Here is a 22,418-nt window from a genome sequence, read left to right as displayed (position 1 = left end):
CCCGCCCCTCAGCCCCGCCGCGGCGCGCGGGCCGCTTTCCCATTGGCCGGCGGGCCGGGCGGGCCAATCCGGGCGCTGGACGCGGAAATCTGGGCGGAGCGCGCGGAGGGGCGGGTGGAGGCGGCCGCGGTCGGGCTGTGCTCGCGGAAGGTTGCGACCCGGAACTGGCCGCCCGGCCCCGGCGACGAGGACACGGCCCGAGCGAGGCTCCGGCCCGAGCGAGGCTCCGGTGAGTGGGACGTCGCTCGAAGAACGGCGCCCGGCGCCTCCCCGGCCCGGGGCCCCCGCATCCCGGGCCCCGCGGGCGCCGAGCGGCTCTCGCCGGACGGGAGGAAGCGGCCCTGGGCTGGCTGCCGGGAGCCAGCAGACCGCCTGCCCCGCACCGTGACCAGGGTCATGTTTTCTTTCCTTTTTAGCCGAATTGACCGGTTGAGTCACGTGTGCTTGGAGCCGCGGCGCGTCCGTATCGCTGCCGGCTCTGCGGGTCCGGCCGCGGCGGGAGCGGCTGTGGGCGCGGAGGCCGCGCTCCCGCCCCCGCCGAGTCCACGGCGGCCGGCGCTCAGGCCTGCGCGGGGCCTCGGGCTCACTTTGGCCGCAGCCCGCGCCGGGGCCCTTGCGCCGTGCCGCCTCGCCGGGCCGGCTGTTCCTGGGCGCCGGCGCTGGGCGCTGCTGCTGAGCGGCGGGCAGGCAGGTTTCCTTGGTTTTTACCTGCTTCTGCTCCAGGGTCCCACCAGCTCACCTACTCCCACATCTCCTCACGCCCCCCTGGGGTGGCAGTGTCCCAGGCGTTCCTTGTTTCTGACGACCTCAGTTTTGAGGAATACTGGTCATGTGTATTGTACGATGCTCCTCTACTGAATTTGCCTGCTATTTTCCCCTAAGATTGGGCTCATGGGAGGACTCCCTACATAGGTTGCATTTCATCACATCATATCAAGGGTGCACACTACCAGCAGTGTTTGGGATTCTTTGGCATGGCAGAGTTGTTCTTCTGAACTTACCAGGTGTGGGCGAGTCTGATTCAGGCCTTCACAGGAGCCAGGACTGAGAGCAGCACGCGCAGGGCCAGGGGTGGGCAGTGGAGCCTGGAGAAAGTTAAGTTCCTGGCGATGGTCCTGGTCACTGTATGTGGTGAGCCGGTTGCAAGTTGGACTTGTAGTAGGGCCAGGTCACAAGGCCTGTGTGCCCTGCTGTGCACTCTGACCTCAGCGGGAGTGTGGAAGCAGGAGAGGAATAAGATGACGTGTGTTAGGCTCCCTGCAGCACTTCATAGGAGGTATGCCACATCTCACCAAACCACTGCATGGAAATATGTTGACAGTCAAATTATGACATGCCATTGGTCACATTGACTTTAGTGACACTAAATAATGATTTGGATATCAAATTTGATGAAAAATGGAAACTCCCAGCAGATGGCTTAGATCCTTCCTCCAGGGAATGGATGGTTAGTGCCACTCAATCTCATTAACCCATGAATGTTGAGCTCACTACTCCTTTTTTGATCTTGAAAAAACTCTTTGATAAACTGCTGCTTTCTTGTCTGATAGCCACATTGTCAGACAGCACAATGGAGCTGCGTACCTGACCCAGAGGTTCGGCCTGTTGATGGCGCTCTGGTTGCCCTAATAATAGCCGCAGCTGGATGCTGCACAAAAGACATGCCAGCTGCTTGCCAAACCTTTATTCCGGTTTGTCCTGTTGTAATAGAAAAACTCAGTCCAACACTCACATGAACAGCCGCATGACGGGATATATAAGGCAAGGTCTGGGAGGGTTCAGACTACAGGAGCGTCTGTCCCTGTGGAGTTGGGGTGTGTCCACCCATCTGGAGGCTCCCCGAATCCGGCGCCATTGGGATTTGTGGAGCTTCCTCATAGGCGTGACCAGTATAACTCCCTTCGCAGCCCTCTCCCCTCTTGGCTAGGGGAGATGGGGCTGAGTCCCAGGCTTGTGTTCATGTCTCGGTCTTCTGGGCGAGCAGGCCCTTCCCGGAGTTGCCTCAGTAGAGGCTCCCGTCACCAGGAGTGACCAGGGTTTCAGGAGCCCTGCGTCAGGAACGGGAGCAGAGACTGTTGTGGGCAACCCTCGAATGACGACCACCAGTCAGCCAAATTGGAATTTAGGAAGCCTTTATTACGTACGTACTCGAGTCCGGGCTCACGTCTCAACTGACAGAGCAGCCAGCAACGAGAGCCCCGACCCACTCTAAGCATGCTACTTTTATCCCCATCTTAGGGATGCCTGGCAGATTATGATTGGCTAAAGTTTTGACAAAGAAAGGTCAGTTACAAGTTATAGAAAAATTCCACTAGTACAGTAACATTTAAAGTTTAGCCAAAATCAGTTTGGCTCAGCAGTAGAGCATCGGTCTGCGGACTGAAAGGTCCCAGGTTCGATTCCGGTCAAGGGCATGTACGTTGGTTGCAGGCACATCCCCAGTAGGGGGTGTGCAAGAGGCAGCTGGTCGATGTTTCTCTCATCGACGTTTCTAGCTCTCTATCTCTCTCCCTTCCTCTCTGTAAGAAAAATCAATAAAATATATTTAAAAAAAATAAAGTTTATACAACACCTGGGGTGGGGGTTTATTTTCAGCTTAAGCAGCCTCTGACCTGGTTTGGTCTGTTTGTTCTGCCTTGCGACTACTGGAAACAGGACATGCCTGTCTGGGGGTTGAGCCTTGCAACAGAATTATTTTATGGCTAACAGTAGTCTTGCTGGCCACAACAAGACTAGAGCATATTTTTCTATTATCTCATAACCCTGAAAGGCCTGGGTACGCCCTCCTACGCCTACCTGTTTGTGGTGATCCTGTGACCAGAAAGGTCCGGAGATCTAGCCCCAGGCTGCACAGTAGAGCAGCTGGGCTAGGTAAGAATCCCCGCCTTAGTCCTAACCCTGACTCGCACTTCCGGCATTGGCAGAGGACAGCTGGGGGGAGAAGACTGCCTGTGCTCCTCTGCCCAGGGCTGGGGGCAGGCGCGGGGCTGGGGGCAGGCGCGGGGGCTGGGGGCAGGTGGGCCGGAGCCCTGCTACAAGACCTCTGTCTAGATCACACATGTCAAACACAAGGCCCGCGGGCCAAATCTGGCCCGCCAGGCCTTGCAATGTGGCCCGCACTGCGCTGTCATCACTGCAGTCCGCTGCGTTCCATCACAATGACGCGCGGTGACATAGGAGGCTTGTGATCTCGCTGGCCGCCTCGCCAGCTGCCGTACTTGCTATCTATTACGCATGCTCATAGATAACAAGTCATGCGAGATTCAGGAGGCGTGACCTATAGTCTGGCATCCGATGTGGTTGTGCGGGTGGCAGAGCAGAGGAGAGAGTGAGTGTGCGGGCATAAAAAATACACAGCAGAAGCTGCCAGTTCCTGGCATAAAGTGCAGGCATAAAAATCGCAACAGAATCTGCTATCTGTACCCAGCCAGGCATTTATTGACTGACTTTTTTTTCCTCCACTCCATCTGCCAAATCAAGCTATCCCTGTGCAGTTTTCAACTTTTTCCTTCTAACGCAGATTTCCAATAAACTACATCTTTTACTGCCAATATTGATCCCAAAATGTCCAGGAAAAGAAAAGTTGATGGTGAAGGCAGACAATTTAATGACAAATGGGAAAATGAATACATGTTTGTTCTTAGAGAGGGCAAACCAGTGTGTATATTGTTATGAGACAGTGTCGGTGATGAAAGAGTTCAATATACGTCGTCATTTTGACACCAAACATAATGTTAAGTATGGCAAATATACTTTGGAAGAAAAGCATAAAATTGTTAAAGAACTAAAAGGCAAACTACAATCACAGCAGCAAATGTTTGCAAAGGCTACAGCGAAAAATGATGCTGCAGTGAAAGCAAGCTTTATAGTGGCTGAAGAAATTGCCCGTACTTCAAGGTGTTTTTCAGAGGGTGCCTTTTTGAAGCAATGCATGCTAAAAGTCTGTGAGCAAGTATGCCCAGACCAGATACAGAGTTTTCAAAATGTCAGTTTGTCAAGAAACACCATTGCAGATAGAGTTCAAGAACTCTCAGGAAATCTATCATCACAGCTGGCCGAACAGGCATGCAGTTATCTCGCTTTTTCACTTGCTATCGATGAAAGCACAGACAACACTGATACAGCGCAGCTGTCCATCTTTATACGTGCTACGAAGACCGACCTCTCTGTCACTGAGGAACTTTTGGATGTAGCTGCCATGCATGGGACGACGACTGGTAGAGATATATTTGAGGCTGTGGAGAAATCTATAAATAATTTTAAATTACCCTGGGAAAAGTTGGTGGGGCTAACTACCGATGGCGCACCTTCAATGTGCGGAGAAAAGAAAGGCTTGGTTGGACTAATGAAGGAAAGAATGCAAAAAAGTCACTGCCACACACCCTTGATTATTTATCATTGCATTATCCACCAAGAGGCTATGTGTGGAAAAGTTCTGGACATGAATGACATAATGACCACAGTCATTAAAACTATTAACTTTATACGGGCACGTGGCCTGAATCATCGCCAGTTCCAGCAGTTTTTACAGGAGGTGGGTGCAGAGCATGGAGACGTGCCATACCACACAGAAGTAAGATGGCTGAGCAAGAGCGCAGTCCTCAAAAGATTTTTTGAGCTCAGAGAACAAATTGCTCTTTTCATGGAAAGTAAAGGAAAGCCCTTGCCTGAACTGTCGGATCCCGCCTGGCTATGTGATTTTGCTATGATGTGTGACATATGCGAGCATCTCGCCCAACTGAATCTGAAGCTGCAGGGACGCAAACAAGTCATCACGAAGATGTCTGACATGATCACAGCATTCCAGCGTAAACTTCAACTATGGAAGTCCCAACTGGAACAGGACAATCTTGCCCACTTTCCCGTTTGTTTGAGTATCTCAACCACTATTTCTGGTACTTTTCCTTGCAGTCGGCTGGCTACCAAAGTTAGCCGTTTACTAAGTGAATTTGAGCGGCACTTCTCTGACTTTAGAACACAGCACTCAGGCTTTGACATCTTTGCCAATCCTTTTACAGTTGATGTCAACAATGTGCCGCATCACCTTCAGATGGAGATAATCGAGCTCCAGTCTGACAGTGGCCTGAAATCAAGGTTTCAGGATGTTGAAATTGAGGACTTCTACCCTCTACTGCCCCCTGACTCAATGCCAGAGCTCCGACTTCATGCTGCCCGTATTCTATCCATGTTCGGGAGCACCTATCTTTGTGAACAGATGTTTTCAATAATGAATCTGAACAAAAACAAGCACAGATCACGCATTACCGATGACAACCTCCATGCTGTTTTGCGGGTTGCTACAGCCCAAGAAATAAAACCGAACATTGACTCATTGATCCGGGGAAAACGGTATCAGACATCTAGCCAGAAAACAAAACAATGAGCATTTTAGGTACATTCCAATATTACTGTTTTGCTTGATACCAATATTACTGTTTTGCTTGATAGCATGTGAGTTGGTTAACAGCACTGTTAAGGAAAAGATTGTTCCACTCATTTTAAATTCACATTTCTGGTTAACATTGTCAGTTTATGACTGTTCAGTAAACCATTCGGCCCGCGATTTAGGCTGGATTTTAGATTTTGGCCCCTTCTCTGATTGAGTTCGACACCCCTGCACTAGACTGACAGAAAGTGAAAAGCTGACAATAGCAGGGTGGGTGCGCTTGCCTGCTGGTGGGAACGTGTGCTGGTGCAAACAGTTGCGGCTGCCTCTCCTGGTCTATGTGTACTAGGACGTGTGTGCAGAAATGAGCAGTTTGTAACTGTCCCAAACTGGAGACAACCAGGAGGCCATCAAAATAGACTCCATTGGAAGTAAAATTCTACAGGCAGAAAGCAATGGAAGTGCCTGGACTCAGGCATGATGCTGGTAGTCTCCCTCCCAAAATGCAGTGTGACTCCATTCCTCTGAAGCTCCCAGCGGAGAAGGGAGTTCTGCATCAGAGCTGTCAAACCAGGATGAGCAGGGACACCGCGGCTGCCATGCCTGCTCTCCTGGTTTCCCGCCCACCTCAGGCTCCCTGACGTGGTGCGGGCTCGTGCTGGCTGCGGGAGGGTGAAGAGGTCACCTTGCTGGAGAGGAGGACACAGGCTGAGACCTCGCAGGGGCTCAGGAAGCCTTTCTAGGCTCCGGGCGCTCTGCCGGCTCCTCCGCCGCCTCCGCCGGGGCCTCTGCAGTGTGTGTGGGTTCTGGGGTGAGGCAGACCACCGCTGAGGTTTGGCAAAGCTGCTATTAAATTGGTCAGCCCGCGATTGCAGAGAAGTACCTGGTGCAGCGTGGCTGTGTCCGGGCTTTACCCGCTGAGAGGGATTTGCTGGAGGAGGCGGCTTCCAGCCGAGGCTTCCAGCTGGAAAAGGAGTGGGCTCTGTGCAGAGGGGATAATGCTGGCAAAGGCTCGGAGGGCCGGGCAGGAAGGAGTGTGGTGCATCGTGAGGCTGAGAGGGGGGTCTGCCTTGGCCAGGCGTGGAGTCTGAGGTGGGAAGGGGCAGGAAATGAGCCTGGAGACAAGACTGGCCGAGGACCTGGGGCCTCGCAGGGCGTGGCCAGAGATTGGCCTGTCTCTGGGGCACCTGACGCCAGGAGAGGTGTGAAACAGGTGGCTCTGGGAGTGTGTTTGAGGGACTAACGGCACTCAGCAAGGGAGACAGGCTTCAGTAATGTGGAGGGCCTTGAGCGTTGCATAACCCCCACAAGTGGCTCTGGTTTCAGCTTCTAAAGAAAAGTTTGCTCAATTGTGTCCCAGATTTAAGCTCTGGGAGGTCAGGACTTTGCCATATTTGATAGGCATGCAGAACATGCCTAGTGACCTATTGGATGAATGATGCCACCCTTAAGTGGGGTTCCTACAGGGCGTGGAGCTCTCGGGAAAGTACTTTGGAATTGCAGGGAAGAAGGGGATCTTGTTTGGAGCCTCAACCATGAGCTCGAGAAGCAGGCTGGAGGCTGGATGCAAACGCAGGCCCCTCCCCTTGCCCTCCAGGCCTTGAAGTCCACATCTGGGTTCAGCGTCTTCCTGGTTCCTCCCTGGCAGTCGGAGCCCGAGGAGCCCGAGGAAGCAGGCGGCAGGCAGGAAGGTGCAGGGTGGCAGAAGCCACAGGAAGTTGAGGGAGAGTTTAGCACCTGCTAGGGCAGAGGCTGACAGCTGCTAGGAAGCAAGGGGCCTCGGGAATGGGGGGTGGGAGAGCAGGTGTCTGCCCAGAGGTGTGGCATTCCTGGCCTGGCGCTGCGGAGCCCATGGCTGAACGGGATGGCCACCCACACTGACTCCTGGCCGGAACCCGGTCCAGGTGCACAGAGCGGCCTTCCTGCGGTGCTCGCTGTCCCGGGCTGGGCGTGCAGCCCGCGGTGGCGTGAGCATAGCCGTTTGTCTCTCGTCGGGTGTCACGCTCTGACATGCCCTGGACGGGCAGTTTGTCTTCAGCTCCTCTGACCCACGCAGTGCTCTGGCGTGTGGCCTTGGCTCTTCCTGGTGATGAGTGCCGTGGCCTCTCCACTCGTGGTTTTGAACGTCTTTGGTCCCACAGAGCTGGGTGGAAAGCTGGCCTTCTCCTCAGGTTTCCTAACTTGCTGTTGTGGAGCGTTTAAAAGTAAGTCATGGTTATGCAGCCTTGAGCACTGCAGCCCACACTGCCTAAAGTATGGACATTCTCCCAGCCTCAGTCAATACCATTTTAAAAATTAACAGTAACTTCATAATGTGATTCAACACTTAGTCCTTTGTCAAATTTCCTCAGTTTTCCCAAAACGATTTTTATGCCTCTTTAAAACAACAACAAAACAAAGCAGGAGATGCCTGGCTTGTGTGGCTCACTTGTTGAGCATCAACCCATGAACCAGGAGGTCATGGTTCCATTTCTGGTCAGGACACAGGCCTGGGTTGAGGGCTTGATCCCCAGTAGGGGGCGTGTAGGAGGCAGCTGATCGATGTTACACTCTCATATCAATGTCTCTTTCTCTCGCTCTCTCTCTAAAAAAAAAATCTTTAAAAATGGATTCTATATAATAAAAGCGTAGTATGCAAATTGTCCCCTTGACTGGGAGTTCGTCCAGGAGTTCGACCAGGGGGCCGAGCTGGCCAGGGGAAGGAAGGGAGGCCTTGCCCTCTGCGGATGTCGCGCGCGCCCCCCCTCCCCCCCGCCTGCTAGGGACCTTACCAGTGCGCGAATTTTGTGCACTGGGCCTCTAGTAAGTAAAAAGAAGGGCAGGCCAGTTTTTGTGCGGCATGTCCTATCTTTTGGACTCAGCTGATTGTTTCCTCACGATGTGTTTTAGCTCATTGCTCTCTCCCTCAGATCTGTCAACTGGAAGTTAGGTCTAAGGCCTGGTTCAGTTCATTTGGGTCTGTGGCAGGACTGCTTGCAAGGTAACGTGCCAGTCACAGGCGCCACAGGGCCCCTGCGGGGGCAGGTCGAGGTGACCGCGGGCTCCTCCGTCAGGGTGCATGGGAAGCACTAGCCCAAAGGCAGGTACTTGGGCTCCTGGGACTGCGCTGTCCCCAGCACTTTCCTGGGGGCACACTTTCCTGCTGTGACACCCAGGAAAGATCCTGTCCCATCCTGAGGATGTTTTCCAATCGGCCACCCCTCCTCACTTACTCGCCACTCTTCTCTGTGACCCCGGGACCGCTTTACTTTTTGAATACGTACGGTGCCTGGGTTTAAAGCTGCTCAGAGCCATGTGCCCGGCGGTAGGAGGCTGTGCCCGCGAGGGCGGGGCCTGGCTGGCTTGCAGGCTGGTGGGCGCTGTGGCTGATCTTCAGTCCTCTCTCCTCCCGGGAGCTGCAGCAGAGGGAAGGCCAGTGCCAACAAGCAAAGGAAATGGCCTCCACCTTTAACCTCGGGGACTTCCACTGGTGCCGGCAAGGAACTCCCAGCCTGGGACCCTCTTCTCCGCAGCTCGGCCCCGCAGGCAGGCAGGCAGGCAGGCAGGGAGCTGGCCCGCTGGCCTGTGACTGTGCTAGCTTCCTGTCCTAAACTTCTGTTACCTTGTTTGCTGGTTACATTACTCCACCCGCCCCTTCCTTTGAGCTTCGTGCGCACCTCTTTTCCCCCTGTTGCGTCCCTCCCCCTCCGAGCGGAGCGTGCAGTGGCCTTGCTGGCCACCCGGAGCGCTGACGTCTCACTTCAGGTCCTCATGAAGTGGACATCACATCCACGCTTTGTTGTCCTTCGGGCCTTAGAGCCGGGGCTCATTCCTCGCTCATTCCTGTCCCTGCATGAAAGGGCACGAGGCCGCTGGGCTCTGTTGCGATGGCCTTTCAGCGGACACAGTCCTATGGCACTGCCAGCCGGCACGCGTGAGCTCGCTCCGGCCTCGAGTGGCCCGTGTGCCCCTCTGCCCTCTGTTGCCCTCTCCGTGCTGGACTGCTCGGTGCGGCCAGGATTCACCGCAGAGCCAGTTCCTCCCTCGCTGCGCTTTCCGTCTCGCTCTGCCTCGAGCTCGGAACACTCCGGGCTTGGAGCCAGGGTGTGCATTCTCTCCTAGACTTCTGTGAGTGCGTGGTCTCAGGGTCAGCACTCGCAGCATAATGCTTTCACTCAGCCCACTCAGGAAACCTGGAAGGTAAGTTCACCTCCACTTCAATGGGGCTCCCAGGCTGAGTTCTAGAAGAGTTCTCTGTTGTCCACAGGGTCAGGAAGTGGGTCAGGGCGGCACAGGTAAACGGACTGAAGTCCTCCGTGCGCAGCTGTGCGCAGCGGGGTCCGGGCCCTCTGCGCACAGTGCGGGCACGGCTGGCATCCCTGCCTTTGGCTTCCGTGGGCCCAGCCGGGACAGTCCTCCTTTTCCTCGCAGAGCGGCCGGGCCAGCTCTGAGGAGGCACAGCTGGGAGCGAGTCCAATGGTCAAGGGGTGCTCTGCAGGCCCCAGTCGAGTCTCACTGTCTGGGCACCAGAGCCAGACCCAAAGCCCAGGCCAGGGACACGTCTGCGCAGGAAGTGCCAGAGCCCACCCTGCTGGTGCTTCTGGGTCTTGTAAGGAGCCCCAGTGCTCAGTCTGTGAAACCTGAAGGAGTAGCTGCCTGGGGCCCCAGAGTGGCTGTGCGCCTGGGACTGCCCAGCTGAGAGCACTGCCTAGTGGACGGTGCAGGTTTGTGTATTTGTCACGAGTTTCCCAGCAGAGCCCGTAGTCCCCGTTCTGTCATAGTTGCATCAATGACGGATGGCAGGGCCTGGAGGCAGGACTGCTTTCCCCACCCCCCCCCCCTCCAGGCTGCGCCCTCCGGCCTCAGTGTCCTCATCTGTAAAGTGAGGAAAGTGAGGGGTGGGTTAGAGGTCAGTAAGCTGCTCTCGCTGCGGTTTGGTGCGCCTGTGGGAGCTGGTAAGTCTGCTGCTTGCTGGGGTGGCCCTATGTGGGCTGCCAGCTCCGCCCTCTGCTGGGTCTGCCCTTGACTCCATGTCTGGTCTCCAAGGAGCAGAAGCCCACCGGTGAGCAGAGGCCCTCTGAGCCAGGACCAAGGACAGCATGGCCACGGCCGCGCCGCTGCGCAGCCTGGAGGAGGAAGTGACTTGCTCCATCTGCCTGGATTACCTGCGGGACCCGGTGACCATCGACTGTGGCCACGTCTTCTGCCGCAGCTGCACCGCCGACATCCGCCCCGCCCCGGGGGGCCGCCCCGTCTGCCCGCTCTGCAAGAAGCCCTTTAAGAAGGAGAACATGCGCCCCGTGTGGCAGCTGGCCAGCCTGGTGGAGAACATCGAGCGGCTGAGGGTGGACAGGGGCAGGCAGCGGGGGGACGCGTCGCGGGAGCAGCGGGACGCGAGGCTGTGCGAGCGGCACGGGGAGAAACTGCACTATTACTGCGAGGACGACGGGCAGCTCCTGTGCGTGCTGTGCCGGGAGTCCCGGGAGCACCGGCCGCACGGGGCCGTGCTGCTGGAGAAGGCCGCCCAGCCCCGCAGGGTGAGCCCCCGCATGCACTGCCCGCCGCCACCGCGGGCTCCTGCCGCCCGGGGCCCGGCCCGGAACACCTGTCCCACTGCTTGTCTTTCTGCAGGAAAAAATCCTGAACCACCTGAGTATTCTAAGGAGAGACAGAGACAAAATTCAGGGCTGCCAGGCGAAGGGAGAAGCTGATATCCTGGCTGCGTTGGTAAGTGAGGCCGTGAGGGAAGCCTGAGGCCATGGCTTGGCAGCTGGCGCTCCGGGTCCTGGAGCAGGCCGGCCTGCCCAGCAGCTCCGGCCTTAGCCTGCTTCCTGCCCTGAGGGGGTTGCCTGGATGTCAGCTAAGGTCCCTCCTCCTCTGTGACTCACCTCATGTGTGGGGCCACCTCTAGCCACTCTGGCTCTCCCTTTCGGAGGAGACGAGGTTGCTGCGGCCGTGGGGCCGGCGGGCTGGAAGGAGGGCCCTGGCCCGGGACTAGAAGGAGGGCGGGCTGAGGGTGCCAGTGGGCTGCCATCGCTGCCGCGACAGGCAGCACCTGTGCGCTTGGGTAGACGTGGTGGCAGGAGGAAAACGGGCGGGCTCCAGTTTTCTGTGGGAAGTGGGCATTGCAGGGGTGTTGGGGCCAGACCTGCCACTGGGCCCTGGGAGATGGAGAGCGTGAGGCAGGAGACAGCAAAACTTCAAGGAGCACCTCCAGGCCCTGCTGTGTGTGGACGCAGCCCACCCTCTGTCAGCGGGCGCAAGGACACTGACCAGATTCCTGCCTGGACTTGCAGTGAGATTCGGAGGCAGCAAGGTCATGGTCCCTAGCACGGACCTTGTGCAGACTCGCTGAGGGCCCCGCTGGAGCGAGGGTTGGTCGGCTTGGAGGAGAGCAGTCAGCGAGTTCCTGGAAGAGGTGGCGGCAGAGATGAGTGTTCAGGAGGCCCTGGAACATACTGTTCTGGAACCGGAACAGGCTAAGCAGGCAGAGTTCCAGTCCTCAGGTCCTGCTCTGTGCCTGATCTGTGACTGACTGACTTCTTTGAGGAGGGAGGTTGGCCCAGGGATGCGCGAAAGGCCCCCATCCTGAGCTTGGGATCCGTGGCGGGAGAGGAGCCGCTGGCGCCGCGCACACGAGGTCCTGTGGGGCTTTTCCTCCGCCAGGCGGATCGTCACCCTTGTCCTTCCTCCCGCAGCAGAAGCTCCGGGAGCAGAGGCAGCACGTCGTGGCCGCGTTTGCGCAGGGCCACCAGTTCCTTCGGGAGCGGGAGCAGCACCTGCTGGACCAGCTGGCCAGGCTGGAGCAGGAGCTCGCCGAGGGCAGGGAGAAGTGCCAGGCCAGGGGCAGCGGGGAGCTGGCCCGGCTGGCGCTGGTCATCTCCGAGCTGGAGGGCAAGGCCCAGCAGCCGGCCACAGAGCTCATGCAGGTGAGAACCTTCCGGGGCAGGGCCAGGCACCAGGGCCGGGCACAGGGCAGCAGGCCCTGTCCTGCTATGGCCTGCAGGACCATGGGGATCTTGGCTTTCTTCTCTGAAACATGGGCTGATAACCCTGCTTTGCCCACTCATTCCAGTGGTTGCTTGAGCATAAAGTGTGATTGCCCGGTCTTTCTCAGCATCTGCCAGGGTTCAAGGAATCTGGAGAAGGGGCTGTGCATAAACGAATGAGAGAGACTAGACAAGAAATATGAATTTGGAAGTCATTTTGGAGGGCCAGATGGAAACTTAGTTCTGGTGACTAAGCTCTTGGAATCTCTGGACCCCCTGGCTTTTTATTAACACATTTTCCCTGTAGCAAAGATGTACATACCAAAGGTAAGGTTTGGGAAACAGTAAAGGATTATCAGGTTGGGGGAACTGCCCTTAGCTGTCTGGCAGCAGGTGATAGCATGCAGATCTTCAGCCCTGCTGAAGCCCCATGGTTCATCAGTCTTTTGATGAACTTCTTGCATAATTATGAACTGCTGGAATTAGCCTCCAGCATGCGATGGCTGGCATGGTGTCACTTCAAAGATTAAATTTCCTACAAAGTTTAAAAATATTGAGATGAAGCGGAAGGTTACCAGTATTTTCATTGGTATCTTCCATCCTCATCACCAGCATCATGAGCCTGTCTTCTGACAAGTCTCACACCCTGGCAGAGACTTGTCCATGGAAGCTCTTTGTGGCTCTGGAGCCGAAGCTGAGAAAGCTGGGGGGGAGTGTCAGAGAGGGCCGGAGGGTCAGTGTAGGCGAGTTTTTCTCTGGGCAGAGATGGACACAGGTGAGTTGCTGAGAAAGGAGGAGGCCTGGACCGGAGGGCAGACATGTGTCCCAAGCTGAAATGGCCCCACAAGTCCAAGCTCCGAGCCTCCCAGAGGAGTCGGCCCTGAGGCAGGGCTCAGCGCCGTGGGGGCCCGCCCCCCTCTGCTCTTGTGGGCCAGGGCGGCCGAGGTGGCGGTCCCTCCCCCTGCGTGGGCGGGTTGCTGGGAGATGTGTGTCGGCCTAGGAGATGCTGCTCCAGGCCAGCGGCAGGCAAGCCGGTAGCTGGTGGAGAGCGCAGGGCACATTCTTGGCATCTGGGCCAGCGCGGACCTGGGACCTGGGTGGCAGAGGCTTCGCCCTCCGTCCTCGTGAATGCAGGACTCGGACTGGTAGGGCTTTGGTCCTTCAGTGCAGCCCGCACGTGGCCGCTGAGGGCCAGAGAGCCGCCGGCGCCTCAGCCCCGCCTCTGCTCTCATGCTTTTCTCTCCTGTGTGTGTCTAGCTCCTCCCTTCCCTACGGACATTGTTCTGTTGCCTCAGCTTGCTCTCAGAGTCTGGCTGGGCCATTTGCTGCCTCTCCCCTCCCTGAATCTTTTCCTTTACCTTCAAGGACGAGTCTCCTTCCTTCCCACAGTCCCCACTGGCCCGAGCGCTGTGCATGGAGCAGAGGGCGTTGGTGCTGGCGGGACCACCTGCAGCTGCGTGTGCCCTGGGGTGCTACTTCACCCACAGGAGCTGTGTGGGCAGCGGAGGCCCAGCCTTCCGGGCTCCCAAGAGCCTCAGATGGAAGCCTTGTCGTGCTGGGGTGGGGAGAGAGGTGGGTGACAGCCCCAAGCCGGTGCAGAAAATAGACTGCTGGGTGTTGTCTGTGTTTGTTTAGATTTTTCTGGTCAGCCAACCCTTTGGTTGTCATACTTCCCAGGGTTACCTGATGCCAGTGGGCAGGAAGCCCGAGGTGCTGCAGACCGGGAGCTGGTGCCCAGGTCTGCTAGGGCCACTGGTGACAGGAAGCAGCAGGCTAACGGTGCACACAGGCTTCTGACCAGGGGACAGGAAAGGAGAGGAGGCTCTCTGGGCTGGGGACCTCACGGTGCTAAAGGGGGAAGGGAGAGGAGTGGCCGGAGGGCATGGACGTGCTCTCCGTCCAGCCCTGGGCAGACCTCCAGGTGCCCCTGTGGTTGCCTTCCTTGCTTGGGAAGAGGCCTTTGCTATGCTCTCATCCTTTCCCCTGGCGCTGCCTGCCTCACCACCTGCTGTGCGAGGCTGGGACGTGGCTGCAGGTGGCCTGCACCCTCAGGTCCCCTCCTTGTCCTTGGGGAGGAGGGTTCCTGCACTGCTGTCCTGTCCCACCCTCTCCAGCCACTCAGCACCTTTACCCCGTAAGCAGCTCCCACTGCCCATCTGTTGGCCCTTTTGCACCACATCCCTTTGCAGCCTCGGCACTCACTGCCTCAGACCTGCCACCCAGCCCTCCAGCTGCTTGGACTTCCTGCTCTGAGGAAGGAGTGGGCTCTGGCAGCTGCTGACCTCTTTCCTGTCCTTCCCTGCAGCAGACCCGCTGCCTCCCGAGGCGTTCTGAACTGTCAGCAGCAGCCACAATCGGCCGTGCTTTCGGTCCCCGAACCTCTGCCCTCCCAGGCCCTCCGCTCGGCTCTTCCTCCTGCCGCGCTCCCTGGCCCGCCTCCGTGATCCCAGCATGTACAGCTTTGTGGTGGCGACCGCTGGCTCTCCCTGCCTGCAGGTCCGCTCTAACGGGAGAGGTGGCAGCTCTTCCCGGCTGTGCCCGGCTGCTATTGCAGGGCTGGCATGTAGGAGGCGCTGAGGGTTTGTGAGTGAAATGTAGACAGCTGCGGAGGCTCTAGACTCAAGGGAATAACCAGCTCCTCATGAGAACCCCTCGCCTTCCACCCTCTGTCACCCACGGCAGCCTGGTCTCCCTCCTCCAACCATGGCCCGTGTCCCCTGCCGCGATGGCTCCGACCCATTGCGTCTCCCCGTCCACAGCAGCAGCCCCCAGGCGGCCTCCCTCGCGGAGCTCAGGACGCCGCGGGGCGGGGCTCTGGCCAGCTGCCGTGCCACACTCCGGTGCCAGGCCCGGCCTGAGCACGCTCGTTTGTCTCTCAGGAGCCGTTCCGTGGGGGGGCCTGGACTGATGGGGCTGTGAGCTCATCAGCGCTGGTGACTTCCTCTGGTTCCACTCACCTCGGGAGGGCCTTGTCCTCAGCTGTGTAAAGTGGGGCTCGCCCCCTAAAGATCAGAGGTCTCATGGCTGGAGCTTAGTCTCAGACCAGACCTGGTCACCGGGGCTGTGGGAAATGGAGTTTCTGTGGGTCCCGTCACTAACAGGAAGAAGGGAGAATGGGTCCTGGAGCCACAGCCACGTGAAGGCTCCCCTTCCTGAAACCCAGCGTGTGTGCCACGGTCCGTCCGCGGAACGAAGTTTGAGCTCCCTGCTGTCCCTGCTCAGCCTGTCCCATCCCGTCCCACCTCCCTCCTTCACTGCCAGCACCTCCCCTCGTCTGCGGCTGCCAGGCAGGGAAGCCCCCCTGCTGCACCCTGCCGGCGCCCCTTGCTTTGTTTCCTTTACCCAACACTCCACCAGAACTGCGTAGCAGGTGAGTGAGGCCCCTCCGCTGAGCCTGTGCTTTCTTCCTTCCAGGACACCAGGGACTTCCTGAGCAGGTAACAGCTTCTTCGCCGAGCGTGCCTCGCCCTGCCGAACTCCCTTCCCCTTTTCCTTGACCTTGAGCCATTTGAATGAACGGGGAGTGAAACAGTACCAAAGGTGCCCACACTCGTGATTCCTCCTGGGAAGCAACAACCACCTGAACCCGTCTCGCTGTCCACAGAGCAAGCTCTCTGGCGCCCCCCTCGGCCTGAGGGGGGAGCTGAAGGGCTCTGGGGTTGAGTCTGCTGACACTGGCAGCTCTGTCTCTGGCCTGTTCCTCTGTGTGTGTGTGTGGGGGGGGGGGGGGCAGGGGGATCCGGTTCCCCCCTCAGGCCTGTTCTGAGGGCTGAGAGGAATGTGAGAGCAGCTGAGGTTGTGTCTCCTCTCCTCAGGTACCCGCGGAAGAAGTTCTGGCTCGGGAAACCCATTGCTCGGGTGGTGAAGAAAAGGACAGGAGAATTCTCAGATAAACTCGTGTCTCTGCAGCGAGGCCTGCGAGAATTCCAGGGTGAGGCTGGGGAGCGCCCGGGCCCGAGCGGGGGGGCGCGGGGCTGGACGGGGAGGGCCGCTCTCGGGGCCTGAGGCTGCATGGAGGAGCAGTGAGCGGTGCTGGGCCCCTGCCATCGCTGTCCTCTTCTCCGCAGGGAAGCTGCTGAGAGACCTGGAATATAAGACCGGTGAGTGTCCAGCAGGGGGTCCCCCGGAGATGTGGCTGTCCCTGCGGGCGTCCCCTCGGGCCACAGGAGAATCTCCCAGGGCAGAGCTCAGCCACTTCATCTCTGGCCACTGTCTGCCCTCCCCTGCAGGGGAGGTGCCACCACACGGTCTGGCCTTCTCTGCCCCGTGGCCGTGGCTGCGTTTCCCAGCCTCATGGGGCCTGCCTCCATCCCTTCCCTGACTCAGTTTCCTCTCATTGGCCTGGTCACATGCTTCCGTATTCGGAGCCCACTGGGGGGGCAGCCTCGGCCAGGGCGTGCCCTGCGTTGGGACACGGTGTGACTGGCCCCTGGGGTGGTGCAGTGTGGCAGCCCTGCCATGGACACCGTGGAGGCGGGTGGCCCTGTGGGCCCACGGGTGACCCTTCACCTCTCCATCCTGCAGTGAGTGTCACCTTGGACCCGCAGTCCGCCAGCGGGTGCCTGCTACTGTCGGAGGACTGCAAATGTGTGGCCTACAACAGCGGCCTGTACCGCTGTGCTTACCTGCACCCCCAGCGGTTCGACTGCGAGCCGGCCGTGCTGGGCAGCAAGGGCTTCACCTGGGGCAGGGTGTACTGGGAAGTGGAGGTGGAGCGGGAGGGCTGGTCCGAGGATGAAGAGGACGGGGACGAGGAGGAAGAGGGGGAGGAGGGGGAAGAGGAGGAGGAAGAGGAGGCTGGCTATGGATACGACAACTGGGAAACAGATGAGGATGAGGAATCGCTGGGGGACGAAGAGGAGGAAGAGGAGGAAGAGGAGGAAGTTCTGGAAAGCTGCATGGTGGGCGTGGCCAGAGACTCTGTGAAGAGGAAGGGAGACCTCCCCCTGCGGCCGGAGGACGGGGTGTGGGCGCTGCGCCTCTCCTCCGCTGGCATCTGGGCCAACACGGATCCTGAGGCCGAGCTCTTCCCAGCAGCGCGGCCCCGCAGAGTGGGCATCGCCCTGGACTACGAGGGGGGCACCGTGACCTTCACCAATGCCGAGTCGCAGGAGCTGCTGCACACCTTCACAGCCACCTTCACCCGGCGCCTGGTCCCCTTCCTGTGGCTCAAGTGGCCCGGAACACGCCTCCTGCTGAGACCCTGAGCCCGCTGCCTGCCGCCCCCACGGTCTCTGGAATGCCAGGACTGACATAGGAGGAGATGCCTGGCCCAGCACCTGATGGCGGGAGAGGAGGGACCACAGCCACTGCTGCTCCACCACTCTGCAGGGCGCCTCTTCTCCCGCCTCCTGGGCCCTGTGCCAACTGCCAACCCGGCTCCTCCCGCCCTCCCGGGCCTTTGACCCAGCCCTGCCACGTCTGCGGAGTAAGAGGCCAGGCAGCACTTTCTTGCCCAGCATAGCGTTCCGTGCCACGTGTCCTTGGGAAAGACGAGTGGACTGTCCTACCCTGGTCACTGCTGTCCCCAGACCCCACAGCTTCCCTCACCCCGTCCACCCTGCTGCCTTCCCTGGCACTTACAGAGCGGCCCCGACGCGGAGGGAAACATCTAGGAAAAGGCTGCAAACGGACGGAGGGAAAGGCAGCGAGGCCTCCCTGGCACTGGAGTCGCTGCGCGGAGATCCGTGTGGAGGGCAGAGGTCACCTTCGGAGCCCAGGGCTGTGCCGTGCGGTCCAGACAGTGGAGGTGGGGCTCCTTCCGCCACGGGGTCTTGGGGATGGTCTACTTCCTTGGCTTTGGGATGACAGTTGAGACCAGTGAACAGTAAGTGAGCTCTGGGTTGGTCCTGGTTTGGAGAGTTTGTAAACACCCAGGATGCCTTGCTCTTCGTGGTCCATCTGGAAGCACAGGGTGAACATCCCCCTGAGCAGAGCCTCCCCCCGCAGGGCTGGACCAGCTGCTCCAGTGGGGCGCTCGGCTCTGCCCGCCCCCATCCTCCGGGCTCAGGCTGGGGAGAGCAGGCAGAGGGTGTCCACAGGCCCACATGCCTTTATGTCACGAGAGGAATTAAAGCAAATCTGCCCACAAGCCCAGCCCTGGTCCCAGCCTCTGTCCAGGCCCCATAGTGCCCACAAGCTCCCTGCTCCAGCCAGATCTCCTCGAAGCTGCCCTTCCATGGCGAGCACTCTGCCTGGCCTGCCCTGAGCGGCTGCTTCCCACCGCTGGACCACAGTGCCCTCTTCGCCAGGCCACATGCTGCCTCCATCACGCACGTCTGACTTGTGTCTAGTTCTGTAAGCTCTTGGAGGGCGGGCACCGTATCTTGTATTTCTCTTTATTCTCCATGGCACCTAGTGCGGTGCTGCACAGAGCAGGTGCTCAGTAAAACCTTGGACAGCTGGGTTCCAGTGAGTTTCCTTACAACTCGGATGTCACCGGGCCTTCTCTGACCACAAAGGTGCCTTTGGCAGCAGTGGCTCAGCTCCCACCTGGGCCTTCAGAACTCAGGCTTTGCTGTCTGCCCTGCACACGCATTGTCACAGCTGGATAGCCCCCAAGGGACCCAGGCCAGCCAACACGGGTCCAGCATGTGCACAGGACAGGGCTCCCTGGGAAGTGTGTTGCTCCCCCAGCACCCCCAGATCCTTCCTTGGAGACTAAGCAGTGCCCTGAAGGATTCTAGTTGCAGTCTGACCTCAACTGACTGGCCATTTCTTTGTTCTGAGTTTTCCTCGTTGCCATGTCAGAGCGAAGGGCCACAAGTGTGTGCCTGAGACTCGCTGCTCAGACAGCACACGCCAGGACTGTTGTTGACTCATTCATGCTTTATCTTTTTGTTTATTTCTCTTCTAAATACATATATGCAAAATGTGTCATTTGTTAGAAATGAGACATGTATATCAATTAAAAAGCCCATTAATTTGCGCTGGCCGGTTTGGCTCAGTGGATAGAGCGTCGGCCTGCAGACTGAGGGATTCCAGGTTCCATTCCAGTCAAGGGCATGTGCGGGCACATTCCCAGTAGGGGGTGTGCAAGAGGCAGCTGATGTTTCTCTCTCATTGATGTTTCTAACTCTCCCTTTCCCTTCCTCTTTGAAAAAAAAAAAAATCAATAAAATATATTTAAAATAAAATAAAAGGCCCATTAATTCACATTTGAATCCTGGTAGGCAAATTAGTAGCATATTCTTGAACATTTAAATTTATTTTGTTGATAAATGAGGATTACTCTCTAAAGTGCTCTATTAATCTAACCTTTTGTTTATGGAACCTTATCTAACGGAAGAGCAATATGTAAATTAGCCATCACTCCACTACACCATAAGCCACACCTACCAATCAGGAGCAAGTATGCAAATTAACCCCAACCAAGATGGCTGCAGCTACAGAGCGAGCAGGAGGCTCCCTAGCAATGGAGGAAGCTACACTTCCTACACACCCTGGCAGGCCCAGGCCTCCACTCAAGACTACAAAGTTTCAATTATAGGAGATAGATAAATCTCAACAGAAATGGCTACTGCCATGGAGTGAGCAGGAGGCGTGGCTCTGCTCTAGGCTACAAAGGTCCAATTATAGAAAGTAAATAAATCTCAGACACCAGGGTCTCCGCTTGGAGACCGGCCTTCAAGCCACCACAGGCCCCTTGCCCAGGCTGTCCCATGCCCCAACGGAATGCCCACCCTGACCTGGACACCCTTCAGGGCAAATGAGCTGGCTCCCACCATGCACCTGGCCTCTATCCTATCTAATAAAAGAGTAATATGCAAATTGTCAATCCAACACACAATACGGATGCCCCTATGTGGCCAAAGATCCTGTCCCCATGTGGACACAAGATGGCCACCATAAGATGTCCATCAGGGGAGGGCAATTGGGAGGGAGCAGGCCTGCAAGGGAGAGCCGTTGAGGGTGATCAGGCCAGCAGGGGAGGGCAATTGGGAGGCACCAGGCCTGAAGGGGAGGGCAGTTAGGGGCAAACAGGTTGGCAGGGAAGCAGGCATCAATCAGGCTGGCAGGGGAGTGGTTAGGGACAATCAGGAAGGCAGGCAGGCAGCAGTTGGGAGCCAGCAGTCTTGGATTGTGAGAGGGATGTCTGCCTGTTTAGGCTATACAGGCAATCGGACATCCCTCAAGGGGGCCCAGATTGGAGAGGGTGCAGGCTGGGCTGAGGGACCTCCCCCACCTGCACGAATTTTGTGCACTTGGGTCTCTAGTAATGTCATCATTCTCAAAATGCCTTTTATTATTTCTTGGAAAGAATCCTACCTAATAAAAGAGTAATATGCAAATTTGCCATCACTCAGCTCCACAAAGCCACACCCACAAGCCATGCCCATCAGCCAATCAGAGAGAGTATGCAAATAAACCCAACCAAGATGGCTACAGCCACAGCAGGAGGGAGGCATTTTCCTGGCAACGAAGGAAGCCAAGCTTTCCGCCTGCCCTTGCTGGCTTAGGCCTCCACACAAGGGTACAAAGTTTCAATTATAGCCGAAACCGGTTTGGCTCAGTGGATAGAGCGTCGGTCTGTGGACTGAAGGGTCCCAGGTTCGGTTCCAGTCAAGGGCATGTACCTTGGTTGCGGGCACATCCCCAGTAGGGGGTATGCAAGAGGCAGCTGGTCGATGATTCTCTCTCATCAATGTTTTTATCCCTTTATCCCTCTCTCTTCCCCTCTGTAAAAAATCAATAAAATATATTTTTTAAAAAGTTTCAATTATAGAAGGTAAATCCAAACAGAAATGGCTGCCACCACTGAACAAGCAGGGGGCTTGGCTCCGCTCCAGGCTACGAAGTTTCAATTGTAGAAAGTAAATAAATCTCAGAAAGCAGGGTCTCCGCTTGGGTCGCTAGGGGGCCTGGCTGGTCTGCAAACCACCACAGGCCCCTCAGGCTGCCCCACGCCCCAAGGAAACCCCTACTCTGATCCAGGACACCCTTCAGGGCAAACCAGCTGGCCCCCACCCATGCACCAGGCCTCTATCCTATCTAATAAAAGAGTAATAAGCAGATTGACCATCATTCCAACACAAAATATGGCTGACCCCATGTGGTCAAAGAACCTGCCCCTCTGTGGACACAAGATGGCCAGCAGGGGAGGCAGTTGGGAGGGAACAGGTCTGCAAGGGAGGGCAGTTGAGAGGGACCAGACCTGCAAGGGAGGACAGTTGAAGGTGATCAACCCTGTAGGGGAAGGCAGTTGGTGACCAAGCCGGCTGAGGAGGGAAGTTGGGGACAAACAGGCTGGCAGGGGAGCAGTTAGACATCAATCAGGCTGGCATGGGAGTGGTTAGGGGGTGACTAGGCTGGCAGGCAGAAGTAATCAGGAAGGCAGGCAGGTGAGCAGTTGGGAGCCAGCAATCTTGGATTGTGAGAGGGATGTCTGACTGCCCGTTTAGGCCCAATCCCTCAAGGGGGTCCCAGATTGGAGAGGGTGCAGGCTGAGCTGCACTGGGCCTCTAGTTTTTTTATAAGATTTCTGAAACTTTTTTTTTTTTTAACATATTGATTTTTTTACAGAGGAAAGGAGAGAGCTAGAGAGCTAGAAACATCGATGAGAGAGAAACATCGACCAGCTGCCTCTTGCACGCCCCCTACTGGGGATGTGCCTGCAACCAACGTACATGCCCTTGACCAGAATCGAACCCGGGACCTTTCAGTCCGCAGACTGACGCTCTACCACTGAGCCAAACCAGTTTCAGCGATTTCTGAAACTTTTTAAGGTGATCATTGTATAACTAAAAACTAATAGTTATTAAATGAGGAATTCCATTTGAACAATATACTAATGCTTTCAGGTTATTGTTGCTTTAATGAGTTTTATGAGCATCATACTTCCAAAATAAACTGGAAAAGATAAATAAGTTTCAGCGTAAAAGACCCTTGCAAAATAATAAGTGTTTCCTGTACTAATGTACCATCTTAGCATAGAAATTTGCCTGTAAGAGTTATTCAACAAGAACTTTTGAAACTTTGAATTATAAAAAATATATCTATCTATCTATCTATCTATCTATCTATCTATTATTGATTTTTTACAGAGAGGAGGAGAGAGGGATAGA

General features: G+C 56.8%; 1 protein-coding gene across 7 annotated transcripts in view; it reads left to right on the top strand.

The window, feature by feature from the left end:
• The window catches only part of TRIM26 (tripartite motif containing 26), a 76,438-nt gene extending 57,682 nt beyond the window's left edge, over window positions 1-18,756 (top strand). The window contains exons 1-8 of one of the 7 annotated variants that reach the window (XM_045578331.1): window positions 96-212; window positions 10,412-10,902; window positions 10,997-11,092; window positions 12,064-12,294; window positions 15,769-15,791; window positions 16,170-16,285; window positions 16,422-16,454; window positions 16,879-18,756. In XM_045578331.1, the coding sequence (XP_045434287.1) occupies window positions 10,465-10,902; window positions 10,997-11,092; window positions 12,064-12,294; window positions 15,769-15,791; window positions 16,170-16,285; window positions 16,422-16,454; window positions 16,879-17,561 (1,620 nt within the window). In that variant the 5' untranslated portion in view covers window positions 96-212; window positions 10,412-10,464 and the 3' untranslated portion in view covers window positions 17,562-18,756. Of the gene's footprint in view, window positions 1-95; window positions 230-9,170; window positions 9,566-10,411; window positions 10,903-10,996; window positions 11,093-12,063; window positions 12,295-15,768; window positions 15,792-16,169; window positions 16,286-16,421; window positions 16,455-16,878 lie in introns of those variants that run through there. The other 6 variants (XM_036428957.2, XM_036428955.2, XM_036428956.2 and 3 more) reach the window with 6 other exon arrangements.
• Window positions 18,757-22,418: the final 3,662 nt, after the last annotated feature.

Source organism: Pipistrellus kuhlii, unplaced genomic scaffold (genome assembly GCF_014108245.1).
Source record: "Pipistrellus kuhlii isolate mPipKuh1 unplaced genomic scaffold, mPipKuh1.p scaffold_m20_p_96, whole genome shotgun sequence".
Taxonomy (NCBI): Eukaryota; Metazoa; Chordata; class Mammalia; order Chiroptera; family Vespertilionidae; genus Pipistrellus; species Pipistrellus kuhlii.
The sequence above is the reverse complement of the archived record's forward strand: the minus strand, read 5'-3'. Positions and strand labels throughout refer to the sequence as shown.